We start from the raw sequence: 18,942 nt of genomic DNA, 5'->3' as shown, positions 1-18,942 counted from the left end.
CCATGCCAATCCTTGATACTTCTGCAATTTTGGCATAACAAATGAGGTAGGGATTCAGTAAAGATGTCGACCACTACTCTCCAATGGCCGAATATCTCACCCGGCACATAGTAAGTGCTTGTAAATGTTACCAGTGACGGTGGTGATGGCGACAACCAGCTGCATCCACCGTAGCATGCATGTAGTTCGCAGCATGAGGGTTGCCTACCTGGAAGTCTTTTAACCCTCAGTGTCTAAGTCCTAAAAGTCACTTACGCATCAGAATGAATGAGTTTACAAAACTTCCCAAGAGCACGTTTTGGCCTGGGAAGGGGAGAAAGACAACCCATGATTATGGTGATGGGCTGCACAAAACGGTGATGGCCCAGGATGGAGAAGCTTCCAAAGACACACTCTGGGTGATGTGTGCGAACCATTCCCTGGGGGCTGGTTTGGACGAACTGCTGTTGGTGGATGCAGGCTAATTGGGTTGGCCTAGGGCTGGTGGGAATGGAAGCATGTTCTCGTGTTCAGCGAGGTAATGTCTGAGAAGGTAAGGCCAGCAGGGGTCAGACTAGAGCTCTGAATGCAGAACTGACCTTAACGTGACCATGAACGGCCTATGGTAGGCAGTTGGAAGCTTGCGCCTGTGCCTGGTGGGTGGAAGATAGGGGGTCTCACAAGAGAGAAAGGTGAGCTGGGAACCTCATCAACTTGAAGATGTCTGAGCAAGATGCTCTCTTATCCAGACGGGTTGAAGGGCAAACCCTACCAGCTGGGGCTCCCTGGGAGATGAGGATGAATAGCTCTGGGGTGGGATTGCCACTCCCCAGATAGTCAGTGTACATGACAGACGAGGGGCAGAGGCTGCTCCCCAGACAGGAACAAGCAGACGCTCTGCTGAGCAGGGCTTTGGGGGGGTCTACAGGGAATAACTGAACAGTAAGAGCTCTGTATGAGGACTTGGGACTAAGACATCATAGTAACAGCTAATATCGACCATAAACCAGTCCCAGGCGTTAATTCATGTGATTCTCCTAACAGCTCTGCAAATTTACCCCCATTTTATACATGAGAAAACAAAGTTACGGAAAGGTTGACCCTCCAGAATTGAAGTCATGTAACTTGCATCTATTATCAAAATTTGGTCATTTGATGAGCCCTAGGGGACGCTCTTACAGATCACCTGCTGTCCCCTAAGCTGTGGCCTTCACGAGGATCGCCCCCAGCAGGATGATCAGGCCAAAGGTCATGTCTCTGACTTCCCTAAAACCTTCCAGGACCAGGCAGATCTCAGTACCACTCTGTTCCTTCCCATCCTCCAGGGTGAGGGCTGCCTAGAGATAGAAGCTGCTTCTCTGAATAACCCAACCATGGAATAGTGGGAGTAAGAGCACTGGCCTGAGAGTCAGGAAGCCCAGGGCTGGGGGACTGATGGAATGGAGAGAGAGCTGGGGAGGAAGGAAGGAGAGATGGGCAAGCCTCCTGACCCAGCTCTGCAAAGTAAACAGCCATGGCTTGAACACCAAGGTCACTGGATCTGCCTGTGACAGGCAGGCTCCAGCTGGAGTCGGGCAAACACTGGAGACGGAGGGTGGGGTGGGGGGTGGGGGGCTCATTCCACAAACAAACCTCACCCACTGGATAAGCCAGGATGTTCCAACCCGGGAACCAGGATTTGGTTCACCTCAACTTGTCAGCAAGTCCTTTGCCTCCGCCATCCTGGGAGGGGTGGCGTGATTTCTGCAAACAAAGCGCTGCCCTAGGTGTGGGTCATCTCCTCAGAACGTGCTACTTTGCCCTCCCCCGCCCCACTCGCCACTCCAGGGCTAGACAGATGTGCCCGACTCGGGCTTTGTCATGTCTGCTGGCCTGGTTGGGACAAGCAAAACATGCAATCAGAAAAACAATGAAGCCAGGGTGCCTGGGTGGCTCAGTCGTTAAGCATCCGCCTTCGGCTCAGGTCATGATCCCAGGGTCCTGGGATCGAGCCCCGCCTCGGACTCCCTGCTCAGCAGGAAGCCTGCTTCTCCCTCTCCCACTCCCCCTGCTTGTGTTCCCTCTCTCGCTGTGTCTCTCTTTCTGTCAAATAAATAAAATCTTAAAAAAAAAAAAGAATGAAGCTGACTGTCTTTGGCAGCCCGAGACCTCAATCCTGTCAGTCCCCCCGGCCCACCCATCCTGCCCATCCCTCCCTCACTGCTCACCGAGGGGAAGGCAGTCAAAAATCAAGCCGTCCCCCTTTCATCAGCTGAGCCCGTGACAATAATAATGTCCCTGGATCTCTGTCCTTGCTCTGGTCTGTGAGGTGCTTTGGAGCTGTGCTTCCAACTCCCATAGGTTGTCATGGTGTCTGTGGCTCAGACTCCTCACTGGACAGAGCAGCTGACTGTCTCCATGGCAATAAAAAGAATCTGGGGAGGAAAGACGCTGGCCTTGGAAATGAACTCTCAGGAGCCCTCCTGGGAAATTAGCTCTTCCTGGGAGGTCAGGAGAGATGCCCCTCCTGGAGACAGTGTTCCTTAGCCATTTCAGCAGCCTTGAGAAGCCCAGCTTTCTAACAGTGGGGCCACCATTTCTGTGTACCCTCCAGCCATGGAGGATGCCGACTCCAGAGCCAGGGATCAGGAGAGGAGAGCGTGGTTGAGATGGGGACCCCCTGACCTGGTCGTGCTGCGTGGCCAGCGCCCCTGCCCACCCTGCTCCTCCTCGAAGTATCTCTCCTGTCTGACAGGACCCTGGGCCCACTCCTGCCTGCTAAGCTGTGAGCTGATACAGATGAAAACGGTGCCTCCCCTGCCCCGAGATCCTCGTGCGGGATCACACCACCTTCCATAACGACCCAACACGTCTCTACTGGGCCACTACAGTCCTGGGGAGACATTTCTGCCTTGCGTGTGTGTCTTTCTCTCCTGCTTTTCACAACACGCGTCTCAGCTTCCACATAGTTCAAGCTCACTGGACAGCAGGGATCAGAAACCCATTCACACTTGAATGTGAGTAATGACAGATGAAAGTATATTCTCTCAGGGAGATCAGAAGTTGAATTGTAAGGAATGAGCTCCTAAGTGGAATTTCAGGCACCAATTCAAAGGGCAAGTGCCACAAAAGTAGAGTTTGGACTTGACTCTTAGAAAGGAAAAGAGAGAAGCCATGTGGATCTTCTTTCCTCCCAAGCATTTCTTTGCACTTGCTGACTCCCTGGGACAATAAAGGGTTTGTTTTGTTTTAACTTCTATTTCTAAAGCCAAGGAATGTGATTTCTCATAAAATTCTGCTACCCCAAAGCGAGGTGTGCTGTCACCACAGGGGACTTTACCGTCCCCGCCCAATGTCACTGCTTCCTTGCCAGCAGCCCGAGCAGCCTGCCGGGGGCGACAGCACCACGCCCGGCCTCCTCCTCCCCTTCTCCGCTTAGGGATCCTGGGTTTCTCCCGGGATTTCTCACTTCCCAAAAACACATCAAAAAGGCCCTCATCAGGTACACCTCGGTTCAACACTAAGTAAGGATCGCTTCGCCACTTTTCTACTGTGTGACTGTCTTCACTTCCCAAGACCGGAAAATCCTTTGCGATGTGATCACGGAGCACAGAAGTGAGGGGATGGGGAGGGAGATGCAGGGCAGTCTCTGCTGTGGGCCGTGGGAATTGACTCCACACAGACTCACTGAGGAAGTAGGATGCCCTCCTGTCCCTCCTCCCACGGGGTTCCCTACAGGCCCCGCAGCAGCCCCCGCCCCGGGGCAGTCACCCCGCACTCGCACTCGGGACTCCCTGGGCACACGCCTGGGCACAAAACGGATGATTTGTGGCGTGTTGGAGGCGAGTCTGAGCTCCCCAGGAACTGTCCACCTACATTATGGCTGACATCTGAGGTGGGCTGAAGGGACAAGGCCACACGCTGGCATGTTACTGAATTTTTCTAGAATCTCAGGTTCTCCACAGGTAAAATGGGGCTAGGAACTGCCCTGCCTCACAGAGCTGTTACTATCTTTGATAAGGAAAAATCCGTGTCCTAAGATGGCCGACGGAGCCATCAAGGGAGTCTCAGCCCCTGCCTCGGGGCTCTTCCGGGTTCCTCTCCCTGCCCCGCTTCGCGCACGCGCCAAGAGTGCCCAGTATGCAGGGCGCCTGGGTGGCTCAGTTGGTTAAGAGACTGCCTTCGGCTCAGGTCATGATCCTGGAGTCCCGGGATCGAGTCCCACATCGGGCTCCCTGCTCGGCAGGGAGTCTGCTTCTCCCTCTGACCCTCTCATGCTCTCTCTGTCTCATTCTCTCTCTCAAATAAATAAATAAAATATTAAAAAAAAAAAAAAAAGAGTGCCCAGTATGCGGAAGTAGATGTGTATGAATTGCCCCCTTTGTGCTGGGGCCTCAGACCTTTGGAGACCACTCTTCTCTGAGCCTGTCGGCCTTAAATAAACCTCCTATCCTCCAAGATCTCTGGGTGCCGCTTTGTTCTTCCGTTGGGCGATCCAGCCCAGGTTCCGTAACATTTGGTTCCCTGCCTGGGAAACCCAACTGCGCTGGCCCATTGTTGCCACCGGTTTGGGGCAACGGTGGGGCGGTGACGACGGAAAGAGGGATCGGAACGGAGAAGGCGCGTCCTGCCTAATTTTCGGCAGTCTCCCGCCCCGGTCGCCTCCGGCCGGCCCCACTCCACTGTTCCCGCCGGACTCCAGGAGACTTGGCAGGTGAGGTCCAGGTTCCATAACATCTTTATTTATTTATTTATTTTTTAATTTTTGAGCTGTTACTATCTTTAAAAGAGAGAATTCCTAAGAAGCACTTAGCACCGTGCTTGAGCAGGAATAAAGGCTCAGTCAGCGGCAGCTGCTACTCTTCCTGTGACTGGGGACAGTGGGGGTGGCTTCTGGTGCACTAAGGCCCCGGGGCTCTGTGCCTCACCCCACCCCTCTCTTTGACAGGACCCTGATCAGATGGCACTGGAAGTCACCTGGGAGATGAATCCCAAGGAAGCAGCCTGAGTTCTGGGCCTAGAAAACTCTGCCAAGAGTTTTCCCTTCCTTTAGGAAAGACAAACCTTTCTGGAGTTCACGAGGCAGAGAGGGCTGCAGCTCCAGAGTAGCCCTGGGGGCAAATCTTGCTTTTTCTAGAAGGAACCATTTCCTTGTATGGTTTGCCTCTGCCATTTCCAGGAACTTGGGGTCTGAGAAGGGGTTCCCAGAAGCAGGAAGGTCTAGACACACCAGACTGAGCCTCCAGAAGAGGACTTCCTTCATTCACCATTCATTCAGTTATTCAGCAAACCTTCGTTGAGAAGTTTCTGGATGCCGAGCTTCCTGCTAGAGGCTGGGGCTTCCGAGATGCAAGACCATCTCTGGGCTGAAGGAGGAAACAGAACACTCTGACGACAATGCACACGCCCTGCGGCAAGTGCCATGGGAGCAGCTGCCCTGGAGGCCAGGTTCTGGCAAAGGCAGGTGTGTGCAAAGACCTTAAACAAGAGAGGGCGCAGCCTGCGGGGGGACGGGGAGCCCTTCAACCAGCAAGAGTAAAGCTCCTGAGGGCAAGTGGTGGTTTAAAGAACAGAGGGACAAAGGAGACAGAGGTCAGGATCCAAGGAGTTGTACCCCACACAAAGGAATTTGGCCCTCATCCTGAAGCTGATGGAAAGCCATCTCTACCAAAGGACCTACTCTCTACCCCTCAGTCCATCCCCTCATCACTGTAAAAGCTACAGCTTCTGCATCAAAGGTGGTATCCCCATCCATCCTGGAAGTAAAGGGAGAATCGAAAGCAACCAATAAACCTCTCTGTCAGTAAAGTTGGGACCGCTGCTTAAAAGGCCACCAGCCATGGGGTTCTTTCTTCCCCTGTTTTGACTTACTGAAAAATGGTCCACACGGTATCTTGAGTCACCTTTATCATTTCACTGAGAAAGTTCCGTAGCATTGCCCTGGAGTTCCAGGTACAATAAATACCGGGTGGACAGGTGGATAAAAGGAAGGACAAATGATAAATGCAATTAGCACCAAAACTGGTAAATATACATACCTGCCTGTGTGTGCACAGACTATCTGGGATCAGTGATGGCCTGGGAGGAAGGGAAGCAGACTCCAGGGTTCAAGGTAGAAAAAGAGACTTACCTTTCACTATTCACCCTTTTGAAGTACCTCGATTTTTTACCACGTTCATTTAAAATACTTGAAAAAATAAATGTACAGACTGCCAAAACCTTCCAGCCAAAGGCTACCAGGAACACACTGCAGTCAAACAAAATTGGGTTTACTGACTCTTAGCAAATGAGGGAGAACATACCCCATGGGCAAGTATGGAGCGTTTCAGGAACAGAATATTAGAAAGGACTTATCATATTGGGCTTGTGTCAGGTGATGTTGAAGAGGATTCACAGAGGCAAGGCTTTGCTCTGGATTGGATACTGGTGTAATCCTACGATTGGGATCTTTTTTTTTTTTAAGATTTTATTTATTTATTTGACAGAGAGAGAGACAGCGAGAGAGGGAACACAAGCAGGGGGAGTGGGAGAGGGAGAAGCAGGCTTCCCGCTGAGCAGGGAGCCTGATGCGGGGCTCGATCCCAGGATCCCGGGATCATGACCTGAGCCGAAGGCAGACGCTTAACCGACTAAGCCACCCAGGTGCTCCCTATGATTGGGATCTTAATCATAAGTATGTAGAAGGAGAGAAGAAAAGAGCAAAGTTATGGGGGCTATTGACAAATCAGCCCCGGCACTCGTTATTCCGGATGGAGGATGGATATTCAGATTTTTGTGGTTTGGACAATAATTTGTGTTCAGACATGATTACAGAATGATCTTGTTTTTGTCTTTATCCGTCAAGGGAACAGAGTGGGCTTGTCGGATGTCTGTATCTCCCAGAATTGTTTATGTCTAATGGAACACCCTGGCCTAGCTGGGAGGCCAGGCCGTCAGCACCAAGAGGCAGCTAGCTGATCGTGCCAGGACGGCTCCAGGCGGCCAGGGGCTGCTCCTCTCTTTCTCGGCACTTTTCAAACTAAAGGGTACAGATACCAGTTCAATTAGTTGTTTTTACTCTACTGCCTAAGTAGTATAGAAATTGAGCTAATTTTTTTAAAAATATGGATTCAACACTAAGTAACGATCGCTTTTTGTGAGATACCAGAAAGCTTTAATACAATATATTCTAACCCCTGAGCTGGGGCAGGTCCCTGAGGATGGGGCCACCGGGGGCTGGCATAGATGGTCAGGCTCTCTGACCCATCGCCACCATAGTGAGGTCACGTGGGCAGAGGTTGGTCAGCTCCACAGATGCGGTCAGCTTGGGCTGCTATAACAAAGTAACAGAGACTGGGTACTTTCTAACAAGTAGAACATTCAGTTGTTCAGGGCCTCAGCTCTTTTGGTGTGTGATTAGTTTAAGAGTTTCCTCTCTGATCTTCCTTTCCTGCCTTCCTATCTCTTCAATCTTCTGGGAACCCTGCGGGACAGTCACATGAACCACTCAAACCAAACTGTATTTCTCACAGTTTTGGAGGCTCAGAATCTGAGATCAGGGGGCCAGCCTAGTCAGGTTGTGGTGAGAGTATTTTTCCTGGTCTGTGAGGATGGCCATTTTTCTCACTGTATCCTCACATGGTGGAGAGAGAGAGATGTCATGTCGCTTTTCTAAGAGCACTCATTCCATCATGAAGGCCCCACTCTCATGTCCTCATCAAAACCAAATTACAAAGGTCCCATCTCCAAAGGCCATCCTATTGGGGATTTGGGTTTCAATATATGAATTTTTGGGGTACATAGACTTTCAATCCACAGCATGCCCTGTTCAAATCCAGAAGCTCCTGCCCTGGAAAAGAGAACTTCTTAGGGGATCATCAGTGTGGCGGGTAATGGGCCAAATGAACCTGGCACAGGACTTTCTCATGACAAGCTCAGACTGAGGGTCAGGGGACCTAGTTTCTGGACCATGTCTCCTACCAGCCCACCTCATGATCAAGCCCCTTCCCCTCCATGGCCTTCAGTTGCCTCATCTGTAAAATGGCAGGAGAGAGAGAAGGTGGGAGTAAACCAGATCTTTTGTATGATCTTTTCCTTGATTCTGAGGCATAACTGCTCCCAAGGCAGGTGATGAGCTGATTTCAACCTCTTCTGGTAAAGGCAGGAGACCAGGTGCACTGGAGACAAGCCAGCAGATCTGGCCAGAGAAACAGCCTCCATGACAAGCAAGTGGGTTTAGATCTTATGGACACTCAGAGGGCTACACCTCCCCACACCGGCATCAGTTCTTAACCCCCAGCAAATGAAGCAAGACAGGAGGGGCACTGAGCCTCCCTGAAAGATTTGACATGGAATTAGCTGATAAACTTCAGGAGGACAGTGAAAAGAAGAAAGGAGGTAGAAGAGAATTCTGGAAATGGCTCCATCTGATGTGGGCTGCTGGGGTCTGTTTCAAAGTTAGGCGGTGGGGGTGATGGTTTCTTTTGCTTGGCATCCCATACTCCCTCCTTCTGCCCGTTGAAAGAAATTCTCCAGATGTGGGCTAACAGTGTTGTCTGTAAGCTGTTTAAATTGGCCAAGGGGGCCATTTGCTTTGGATGGAAGATAGTCATCTTCTTGGTAAAATCTGACCCAGGACATTCAAGACCCCCAAATGCCTGGTGTTCCAGTTGGGCTGGCTGCTGAGGTATCCATTCAATAAACTCCAAAGCCCCACGTCTCATTCCCACACCTGCGGTGCTTCAGGTCACCAAGGACCCATCCTTACACCAGCATCTTTTGTCAATTGTCTCCAGAAGCTGGGTCACGAGAAATGGGACAAAAGGAGGCCCTGGATTCCTTCCCTCCCAGGACCTCACATTCTAAAACCGTCCTGATTTTTACAGAGAAGTAAGGGGAGTTTTAAAGTTAATATGTAAATTTAATGGCATTGAGTGTTGCATTTTAAATTTTCATTTTTTAACAAGTAGAACATTAAGTTGTTGAGAGGCCACAGCTCTTTTGGTGTGTGATTAGTTTATTAAGAGTTTCCTCTCTGATCTTCCTTTCCTGCTTCCCTATCTCTTTGATCTTCTGGAAACGCTGTGGGACAGCCACATGAACCACTCAAACCAGTAACTGGAGATTTGAGATATGGCAGCTTGAAAGCCTCCAGTGAAAATTTCTGAAGGCCGTCCCTTGGGACAAGTGGATTAATTGTTATTTGGGGAAGAGGAGAGATTGTGTTTCTCTCTGGGGCCTCACAGGAGCAATGGGTTGAGAGTTTCGTCCCTTAAGCAAATATGAGACCTTGGATGGTCCTAGAGACCTTGTATGGGACACTTTGGGTGCCCTGACTCACACCCTCTTGCCGTCATCTGACAGACTTCTGATGTGGTTGGGGGGGTGGGTCATTTCTGATGGGTCTGACTCACTGCACTTTGGCTGGCTTCTTCCTCTTTGACTGGAAGTGTGGGGCAGTTAATAATCCCCAGGGGCAGCCCTTGGTGGCTGGGAGATGAGAGGGCATGGATTAACGCTCCACCTGCCATCTTTAGGGGGGACACGCATGCCTGAGAGACGCTCTGTGCTCTCCTTGGGAGATTCGGGGAGCTGTGGCATGCAGTGGCACCCTCCCTAACCAACCCTTCCTTTCCTGCTCACCCCCTCACTCCTGCTCCCTCAGATCTCCTGTCTGAAAGCTCTTGTCTTAGGCTCTACTTACAAGAGAAACCAAAGTAAGACAGACATGCCGGAGAGAATCAGGCTGACAGAGCCCTGGCCATCACTTTGTCATGGCAAGTGGCCGACAGACTTGGATTCAAAGCTCAGCATTACCTTCCTGTACATATCTACACAAGCTGCACGTATCTACACAAATTACCTTCTCTGGAGCAGGCAGCCATTAGGAAACATCAAAGGTCCTCGTTAAAATGATCGGCAAAAGGGGATGCTTGAGTGGCTCAGTCGGTTAAGCGTCTGCCTTCGGCTCAGGTCATAATGATCCCAGGGTCCTGGGATCAAGTCCCACATTGGGCTCCTTGGTCAGCGGGGAGCCTGCTTCTCCCTCTCCTTCTGCCTGCCGCTCCCCTACCTTGTGTTTGTGCTCTCTCTCTCTCTGTCAAATAAATAAGTGAAATCTTAAAAAAAAATTTTTTTTTTTAAACATGTTATTTTTAAAAAAATGATCAGCAAAGGAAGTCATTTTACCCACTGGGATTCATGGGGACCCTCCCTGCATGGAGGACAGCATCTTTTGGCCTTCAAGGGCTAAAGGGGCAGAACTCTAAACTTGAATCCAGCCACCCAGGGCACACAACAACCCAGACCGGCAACTTCAGCCCCCCACACAGTGTCCCAGCCCCACAGGTGAGGAAGCCCAAGGGCACCTGTGGCTGTCATCTCCTGATCGCTCTTTTCCTCCATTTCCATCCGATTCCCAGTCTTTCATTTATCCTGGTATTCAGCTAATGTTTCCCCTGCTGTTCAATTGCCAAGGGAACCATTTGCTTTAGATGGAAGGCAGTTCATCTTGGTAAAATGTGGTGCGAGATCTTCACGGTAGAGTCAGATGTGCCAAGCATAGCCCTGGGCATTCAGCCATGTTGGTGCTCACCTCACCCGCACAGATCCCAGCCTCCACAGAACCTCCAGCCCACTACACTGCCTCCGGCCACTCTGGGACGACCCCTTCTTCTCCAGCGCAGCACCAGGACCCTCAAGCTGCCCTCCCAGCCATGAGTCCAGCCCCCACAGGGAGGCCTGGGCAGACACAGCCAGAGATGTTCAGCGGGACGAGGGACCCACTGCCAGAGTGGTCTGGAAAATAAATAAGAAAAAGCTGGGCCAGGGACTGCGCCCTCGAACATGCCTCAGGACAATAGAAAGGGCCTTTACCAAGAGGAGACAACCTTAAGGAGAACTTCACACTGACTTCTCTCTATTGTGTGAATTAGAAGTTGCAAGACTGGGGGGGGGGATTTCGTCAGGGACTCAAAGGGTGTGGCCCAGAAAACATGAAGAACCACTAGCCCACAGAACCCCAGGGGGAAATCCCAGAATCCTCCCACCCCCTCCCACCTTGCTTAGCCTCCACAGCCCACTCAGAGAATGGAGCAGAGCCCTCTGAACACCCACAGGCCGCCACCATGGGTCCATGAATGGGCTCAGGGCAGCAGAAGGCAGGAGACAGGAGAGGCCTGTCTTCAGCCTTATTCCCCTTGGCTCTCCCCTTACCAGGAGTTTCCAGGCTTGAGGAGAAATTGGGGTTTATTTTAGGAAAGAAATGTTTAGAGCACAAGTGGCAGAGAGAAGGAGCCGGATCCTTCACGGGCCCAAGTCTGCTCCTGTCCTTTATGGTTCCTCCAAAGTGCCAGCCCCGTGAACTCAGTCGGCTCCACAGCCCCACATCAAGAACCCACATGTTGGTTGGATCACAGCAGCTGAATCAACAGCAGAATCAACAGATGAGAACACTGGGGGGGTTCTGCCTCAAGCCTGGCATGAACAAGCCCCTAGATTGCTTGTCTGGCAGAGCTTCAGACTTTACCCCCCTGACCTTAATGATCTCCCAGCCCACCCGTCCCCAGGCTCCTAAGCCCAGACCCAGAGCTCAGGGCCCCCTCAGCCCCGTCAGAGCCGAGGGGAGAAGCCGGCCACCACAATGTTCTCGCCGGTGATGTAGCCGGCATCCAGAGAGCACAGGAAGGACACAATCCCGGCACAGTCGTCAGGCTTCCCTAACCTGCACAGGACAGAACACGTGTCAGGGATCTCAGGCTCTGCTGCTCCGGTGGGAGTGGACTCCAAGGAGGGACAGGGCGGATTCAGCCGGGCCACTTGCACCCTGCAGGGCTCTGGAACCCAGACTTCAGCTAAAGGAATGGCCAGTACACAGGGAGGGGTCGCCCCGTGAGACAGACCAGCCACCCATCCCCAGCTGTACCCAGATTACCAAGGCTCCACATCCCACTTGCCTCTGCAGCTGGTGCTCTTTCTTGAAATCATTCCAGAAAACCTCATCCTTGTGTAACTGGGCAAAGGGAAGATGTGAGAGAGTCAGGGCTGCTAAAACAAGGAGATGGGCAGGGCCCCAGATGATCCTGTGACAGAGCACCCATGGCAGATTTGCCTTTCTCAGGGGTGATGGGCTGAGTCATGGCTGAATTCGAAGGACAACGAGGACCTCAGCTGTTAGGGATGCTAATCTGAGGCTTATCCCTTAGTCATTGGGGAGGTTTCCACTGAGCCGGGCTGGGAAATGGGGGATACGCCCTGGTCCTCACCACTTGGCTGAAGTTGGTCTCGATTACTCCTGGAACTAGGCAGTTCACCTGGATGCCCTTGGGGGCCAGCTCCAATGACAGCGTCCTGGTGAGGCCCGCATGGCCGTCTTACTGACATTATACGGACCCAGTTTCTGGGAAGGGAATCAAGACAATGATTAGGATATGGGAAAGCAGGGGCGCCTGGGTGGCTCAGTCAGTTAAGCATTTGACTCTTGATTTCTGCTCAGGTCATGGCCGCAGGGTCATGAGATGGAGCCCCACCATTGAGCCCGCATTATCCATGGCTTGGCGCTCAGCAGGGATTCTGCTTGGGAATCTTTCCCTCTCCTTTTTTCTTTTTTTTGAAGATTTTATTTATTTATTTGACAGAGAGACACAGCGAGAGAGGGAACACAAGCAGGGGGAGTGGGAGAGGGAGAAGCAGGCTTCCTGCGGAGCAGGGAGCCCGATGCAGGGCTTGATCCCAGGACCCTGGGATCATGACCTGAGCCGAAGGCAGACACTTAACGACTGAGCCACCCAGGCACGCCTTTCCCTCTCAAATAAATAAATCTTGAAAAAAAAAAATAAAAGGATCTGAGGAAGCAGAGGAAAGTATCAGTTGGATTTCTCAGCTACAGATAATCCCAGCCCTGGCCTAAGCGCAGAGCTCAGACACACTCTCCCCAGCCTGGTCTGAGAGCAGAAGCTGGATCTGAGGCACCCAGCGGCCACAGGGCATCAGCTCAACCTAGGGCAGCGGGAGTGAGGTGGGGATCTGTCCCGGGCATTGTCCCTGTGGCGTTCTGGGGACCCCTTCCTCTAATCCTACCAGGAGCACCCGAGCAAGCACTCACCACATGTGGTATATAGGCTGCAATGGAGGAGACCAGGACGACCGCCCCTGTCCTGAGAGGAGACAGACACAAGAGGAGACAGGAAACCAATCACTTACCATGGATTGAGGTGCTACTATTATTTTAAAAAGATACAGAAATCAGAATGATACCACTGTAATGACTCTAGTCATGGAATAACGCAATCCTCACGGCAGCAGCACGGCTCCCGTTAGTAGCCCCCTTTCAGAGCTGAGCGAACAGAGGCTCAGCAGGGTTTAGCCGCAGAGCCAGGAGTGGTGGACCCGGGACTCCAACCCCATCTCTCTGACCCTTTGCCCACACTCCAAACTATGACACTCGCTGCCTCTCCTGGGGGAAGTGAGGAGCAGAAAGCCAGCTGCTTGGGGAAGGGGGCAGAGTGGGCTTGGTGAGGAGGCCCCCAGCACCGACAGTGAATGCCTATTGGTGGGCCACCTCTGAGAAGCAGATGGGACAGGAGGAGAAAAGAAATGAGAGTCAGTAACTTTTTCTTCTAACCCACCCACTCCTGGGCCAGTTCCTAAAGGGGACGCCTGCACGGAGGAGCCTGAGGAGCAGCTATGGCCTGAGGGACGTGGTGGCCTAAGTCCCTGACACGAGAGCCCTGAGGCTAAGTATGGAGTGCAGTCAAATATGCAGGATCTGGAACACCAGGCAGGCTCCCTGGAGGCTGAGAAGCAGGGAGGGAGGAGGGGCCTGGGATGGGCTTCTCCCCACGGGGAGCAACGGGGCAGACCCTGTCACACATTGTAAACTGGTGAAAAGGCATTGTCCGGCAGTGAGAGAACTGGAGTAGAGGAGGGTGAGAATGACCTGCCCATGAGGCTAAGGAGCTGATGTCAAGGCCAATGAGAGCACACCTGAGCCCCAGGAACATCACCGTCATCCTGCAGTCAGGATTCAGAAGCTGTGGCTGTACAAAGGGTGAGGCAGGACAGAGGGAGTGGGAGGGGGAGACCCCAGGGACACCTCTTTTGTCCTCCCTTCCCAGCTGGGCCCCTGTGTTCTCCAGACTCCATTCTCGGGTGGCTCCCCACCAGTCCCTACCCCCACCCTGCAACCTACCCCCTGTTCTCCATGTGGGGCAGCAGCTGGCTCAGCAGCAGGGCCGGGGACTTCACATTCACGTCCAGGATCTGAAATCAGAGCAGAGGCAGGAGGGAGGGCAGAGAGACATGGTCAGCCCTCAGCCCAGGGCCTGTTACCATAAGACACTTGGAGTCCGATCATTTGTGCAGCAAACCCACATGCCTGCAGGTCTGAGATTCATTTCCCTTCTGATCAGGACAAGAGGAGTTTCCCACTTGCTAATGGTTTAACAGGCAGCCAGGCTAAGTGACAGGTCTGTGAGCAGAGCCCTGAAAACGTGAACTATTCCGGACTGGGGTGAAGGAGGGAAATGTTCAGGCCTTTTCAAGAAAAATGGACCACGTGCTGGTCATGCAGACAGAAGCTCTAAGCAGAGGCCCCTGCTTCGGAAAAAGACCGAAAGTAGAACAGATGGAGGGGAAAGGAGGTGCTGGGAGGCAAGGAGATTTCTGGAAGAGTTGTCTTTGTCTGTGTTTCGACTTGTTTGTGTCCTTGTCTTGTCCCAATAGAATTTAAGGCATTCTCATGGTACAACAGCATAAACAAATCAAACAGGTATTATCTGTGAAGAAATGGAGAACAGGAAAAATAAGCGTAGAAAGATAAGCAAAAGCAAGGGGAAAGTTGGTGCCCACGGTTCACAGCATGTGGTAAGGACTGAGCATTATTCTATTATTCATTCACAAAAATGCCAGCTATGAGGGCCTACATGCATGCCTGTTCCTGCAGACATGGCTCTTGAGCTTTCCTACGGCCATCACAAAGAGGGAGACACAACAGAGAACTGCCATCCTGGGAGTGAGCTGCCCACGTTGGTCCTGCCTGCAACTAAAACCTGGATCTGGCCTCAGACGTGAGGGTCCCTGACCTGCTGTCTGGGAACTCGGTCTGGTGGGACTGGGGATGGAGGAAAAGTAAGAGAGGAACTGGCAGGAGAAGAGGCAGAGACTGAGCTGGGGGTAGGACAGAGAGCCCGCTGGGACTAAAGTGGCACCAGGATCCCTCCTGTGGGGCACCATCTTGAGTGAGGTCAGTGTGTCCTCGGTCTCTAGGGAATGAGACTGTACATGTGCAACATCTTCATCCCGCACCCAGCCATCCTCCTGGATGAGGGCAGGGGAAAGGCTTCGATGGAGAGCTGCTGAGGCCCACATGATGAAAGGTTGCCAGTGTTGGGGATGACCCCCAGGACTGTAAGAAATGGCTCAGATTGTCCAAAGGCGGGCCCGGCATGAGGTCCCCAATAAGAAGGAACTGAGGGTTAGACTAAGGGACTTCCTGGTCATTTTCTGCTCAAAATAGAGCCTCACCATCCCACCAATGTCTGCTCTAAGCTCCATGTGTGTCAGGCTGGGGGATGGGCTCCGACAAGGCCCCTCCTAGACTCAGCAGCCAAACATGAACCAAGGAAAAGGTGAGTCCCTTGCTCGCTTAAGAGGACTGCCCTATTAGAAAAGCAGGTAGAGTAGCTCTGGGTGCCACAAAGTCCTGAGTAGAGATTGTGGCCTGAGGAGGTTGGATGCTGGGGAGTCCTCAGGCAGGAGGAGGATGGAGGAAAAGTGGTGGAAGAGGAGATGGGAGATTTCCCAACCAGCTGGAGAAATGGGGGTCTACCTGGAGAGGTGCTCAAACTGGCCCAGTGCTAATGTGAGCAAGAAGGAACTAACTCCCAGGAGACCTCCTGAAAACTGCATTCAGAGAAAGCGGAGCATCAGGTAAATTTCAGACTTGTGAGGTGGTGGCAGATGTGATCGGGGACGACTCCTACCCAGTGGTGCAGACTGCTTGTGGACCAGTAAGACCTCAGAGAATAGGGTGGCCGTGGAGAAAGTAAGGCCGGGCTGTGGGGGAGTGAGCTCAGCTTCGGGAGGGGAAGATTTCAAACGTGTTCCAAGTAAAAGAGTCATGATCCCATGAACTAAGACACTAAAAGGGAAAATGATTCAGGAGGGATAGGACACTGTCAGCAATGAAATCCCAGCTACCTAATCACAAATGATCCTTCAGAGGCATTAAGGAAGCCAAGGAGCTTGGGGAGGCTGCTAGCAGCGGCTGCAGGGAGCTCAGATTTCAGGTCATCTCTGAGGATGGAGGGAAGGGCATCCAGCCAGGCAGATACACAGGAGGCGGCGGCCTGAGAACACAGTCTACACGGCGCAGAGGCCTGGGGAAGGCAGAAGGAAATGCTCTGGCCAGTGCTTGGGGTGGAGGGGGAGGCTATCAACAGCAGGAAGATGATTTCACTGCAGTCCATCTTGTCTGTCAGAGGGACTCAGGAACCAAACACAGGAGTCATAGAATAGAAAACACAGAATAACATAAGATCATAACATAACATAAATCATAGAAAATATAAAATAAATATTAAAAATATAAATAAATAAATATAAAAATAAATATATAAAATAAATAAAAACATAACATAAATCCTAGAATAACAAAGCCCAAGGTGGACCTCAAGACATTTTACAAGGTCCCTTCAGGACCCCATGGACCAGGTGGCAGGATCATCAAGCCGCATGCAGTGGGTTGGAATGTCATGGAAAGCTGATGGCTGGGTCCAGGCCTGACAGGTGTATCAGGTTCCTCTGAGGGACAGTGAGGAACCCTCCTCTTGGAAGTGTAGAGAATCTCAGCAGCAGGTACGTGTCCCCAAAGAGGAGCAACATCACCAAAGGATGTAAAATATGTCTACTGTTGACAAAGAGCAGAACCCTCACTATTCTTGACTCTCACCAAGAGCAGAGACCTACTCCCACAGCCGTATCCCCAGAGCCTGGAACAGTGCCTGGCACATAGCAAACCCTCAGTAAATATTTGCTGAATGAATAAATGCAAAAGGGACAGGAAGAGAAAAGAAAGCAGAAAGAATGTAGGAACCCGCTTTGAAGCACACAAATTGGAAAGTAGCATCACGGCACATTCCAGGGGAGGAGTGGTCAGTGCCTGTTTTTACAGTCGCTTTGGGTGGGGGGAGTCGAGTCTCAATGGGAGAGCACCTTAGACCCCTCAGCCAGCCCCCCTCAGTGGCCTCTCACCTTGTCCCATACCTCCTCACTGGCCTTCAGGGTGCTTCCCACCAGGGGGTTGACACCTGCATTGCACACCTAAAAGTCCAGGCCCCCATAGTGCTCCAGGACCTGGGTGGAAGGGTGACACGCAGGGCCGTAAGTGTGGAGATGGCCTGAGGAGGCCTCGCCCTCCCAGAGCTGCTGCCAGGTGCACAGCGCATTGAGGCAGAGCTTGCAAATCAGATCCTGTCTCAACCAGGAATGGCCACACAGCTGGTGTGAGAACCAAACTCCAGTGAAGGCAGGAGCGCGGGACAGGCCCAAGGACAGGCTTTGCCGCGCTGAGGGCCTCAGGGGAGGAGGGTCTGTCTCCTCTAGGAATTCGTCCGTGGGTTTGGATGGGGAATCCCTCTAGATTCCTCCTCAACCACAGTTCTCCAGGGTGTAGGATGGAAGCGAGGGTCCTCTCATGAACAAGCCACTTTCCAGAAAGCCAGTGTGGACAATGACGTCTGCCCAGGTAGACCTTGAGCAATCCTGGTTTCGAGACGTGTTCTAGGGCCTCCCAGCCCCTATCCCGGTCCCGGCCCCACCCAGGGCTGAGCAGCATGGGAAAGGCCCTACGCATTCTCCTCCCTGCGCCCTTCCACCCCTGTGGCCCCTCACCATGGCCACCAGTCGCTTCCGGTCCTCGGCCTTCCCCACGTGGCACACGGTGCCCGCCACGCTCAGCCCCTCCCCCTGCAGCATGGCCACTGCCCGGTCCACGTTCTGCTGCTTCCGGCTGCTGATGACCACATGGGCCCCGTCCTGGGCCAGGCGCCGCACGATGGCGAAGCCGATCCTGTGGCAGAGATGGAGGGAACAAGACAGCCTCAGCCCCCTGCCACCACTGTCCCTCGACCCAGCCCTGGAAATCAACAAGGCTGTGTCTTGATCTAGGAGCCCCAGGTCTCTGTGGAAGCAAGAGTCCTGGGGAGGGGTCAAGACCCATAGGGCAATCAGGGCACTTACCCCTCAGTGGACCCGATGACCGCCGCTACCTGATTGGCCAGGACACACTTTTGGTCTATCCCAGTGCTGCTCAGGTGCAAAGAGAGCCCAGCACGGGAATGAAACAGGTGCCTGCGGACCGAGGTCACTGCCTGGAATATGCCTGCCAGTGCCTTTTTCTGCTTCCTGCTGAACTTGGCCCTGGAGGAAAAAATCAACTTCACCCATGACAGATGCCATAGTAACGATGGTAATCTACCTCTGCTCCTGCAGACAGACAAGGCCAGCAGCCGAGAGCCAGAGCGAGTAGAGCTGGTCAGGGTGAATTTTAAACACCTGAGCCTCGGGTCAGGAAAACTCTCTATGAAAATTCTCTATTTATGGAAGAGGCAAGTGCTCGCTTCGGCAGCACATATACTATGGAAGAGGCAAATTGGAATGTGAGACCCACCATTCAGTAGACAGGATGAGTTTCCCATTCATCCCCTGAGCAAGCACTGAGCGCTTGCAACATGTCAGAGAGCAGACCCAGGTTCTGAATGCCTGCATGCTGTCCTTGCCAGGCTGTGCTGAAGTGAAGCTCACTGAGTGGAGGCTGGGAGGAGCCTGAGCCAGGGTGCAGACCCAGGCCCCCCGGACACCCTCTGGAAGGAAAGGGGTAGGCCGTTGTAGGTGTGCGCAGGTGTGGAGGCAAGGGGAGGACCCTGCGTGGGAGACTCAGATATGCAGACACTTTCCGACGAACTGGAAACACATCGGAGATGCTTGCGTAGGGGACCCTCTTTCACC

The 18,942-nt window shown here is 52.5% G+C and overlaps 1 protein-coding gene and 1 long non-coding RNA gene across 2 annotated transcripts; both read right to left on the bottom strand.

Annotated features, from left to right (window-relative positions):
* Positions 1–5,028: 5,028 nt before the first annotated feature.
* On the bottom strand, positions 5,029–9,894 carry LOC116632594. The gene is made up of 3 exons (XR_004299475.1): positions 9,800–9,894; positions 5,830–5,898; positions 5,029–5,324 (listed from the first exon to the last, which is right to left on the bottom strand). It is a non-coding gene; the product is annotated as an uncharacterized LOC116632594 (long non-coding RNA).
* Positions 9,895–11,547: 1,653 nt separating this feature from the next.
* DHRS2 (dehydrogenase/reductase 2) lies at positions 11,548–18,636 on the bottom strand. The gene is given in 10 exon segments (XM_032404528.1): positions 11,548–11,659; positions 11,892–11,947; positions 12,201–12,298; positions 12,301–12,334; positions 13,040–13,091; positions 14,126–14,196; positions 17,188–17,289; positions 17,827–18,004; positions 18,175–18,465; positions 18,605–18,636. Coding segments are annotated over 10 exon segments (1,026 nt in total).
* Positions 18,637–18,942: the final 306 nt, after the last annotated feature.

The sequence above is a fragment of the Phoca vitulina genome, unplaced genomic scaffold (genome assembly GCF_004348235.1).
Source record: "Phoca vitulina isolate PV1807 unplaced genomic scaffold, GSC_HSeal_1.0 scaffold7, whole genome shotgun sequence".
Taxonomy (NCBI): domain Eukaryota; kingdom Metazoa; phylum Chordata; class Mammalia; order Carnivora; family Phocidae; genus Phoca; species Phoca vitulina.
This window is presented reverse-complemented; position numbering and strand designations above follow the sequence as displayed.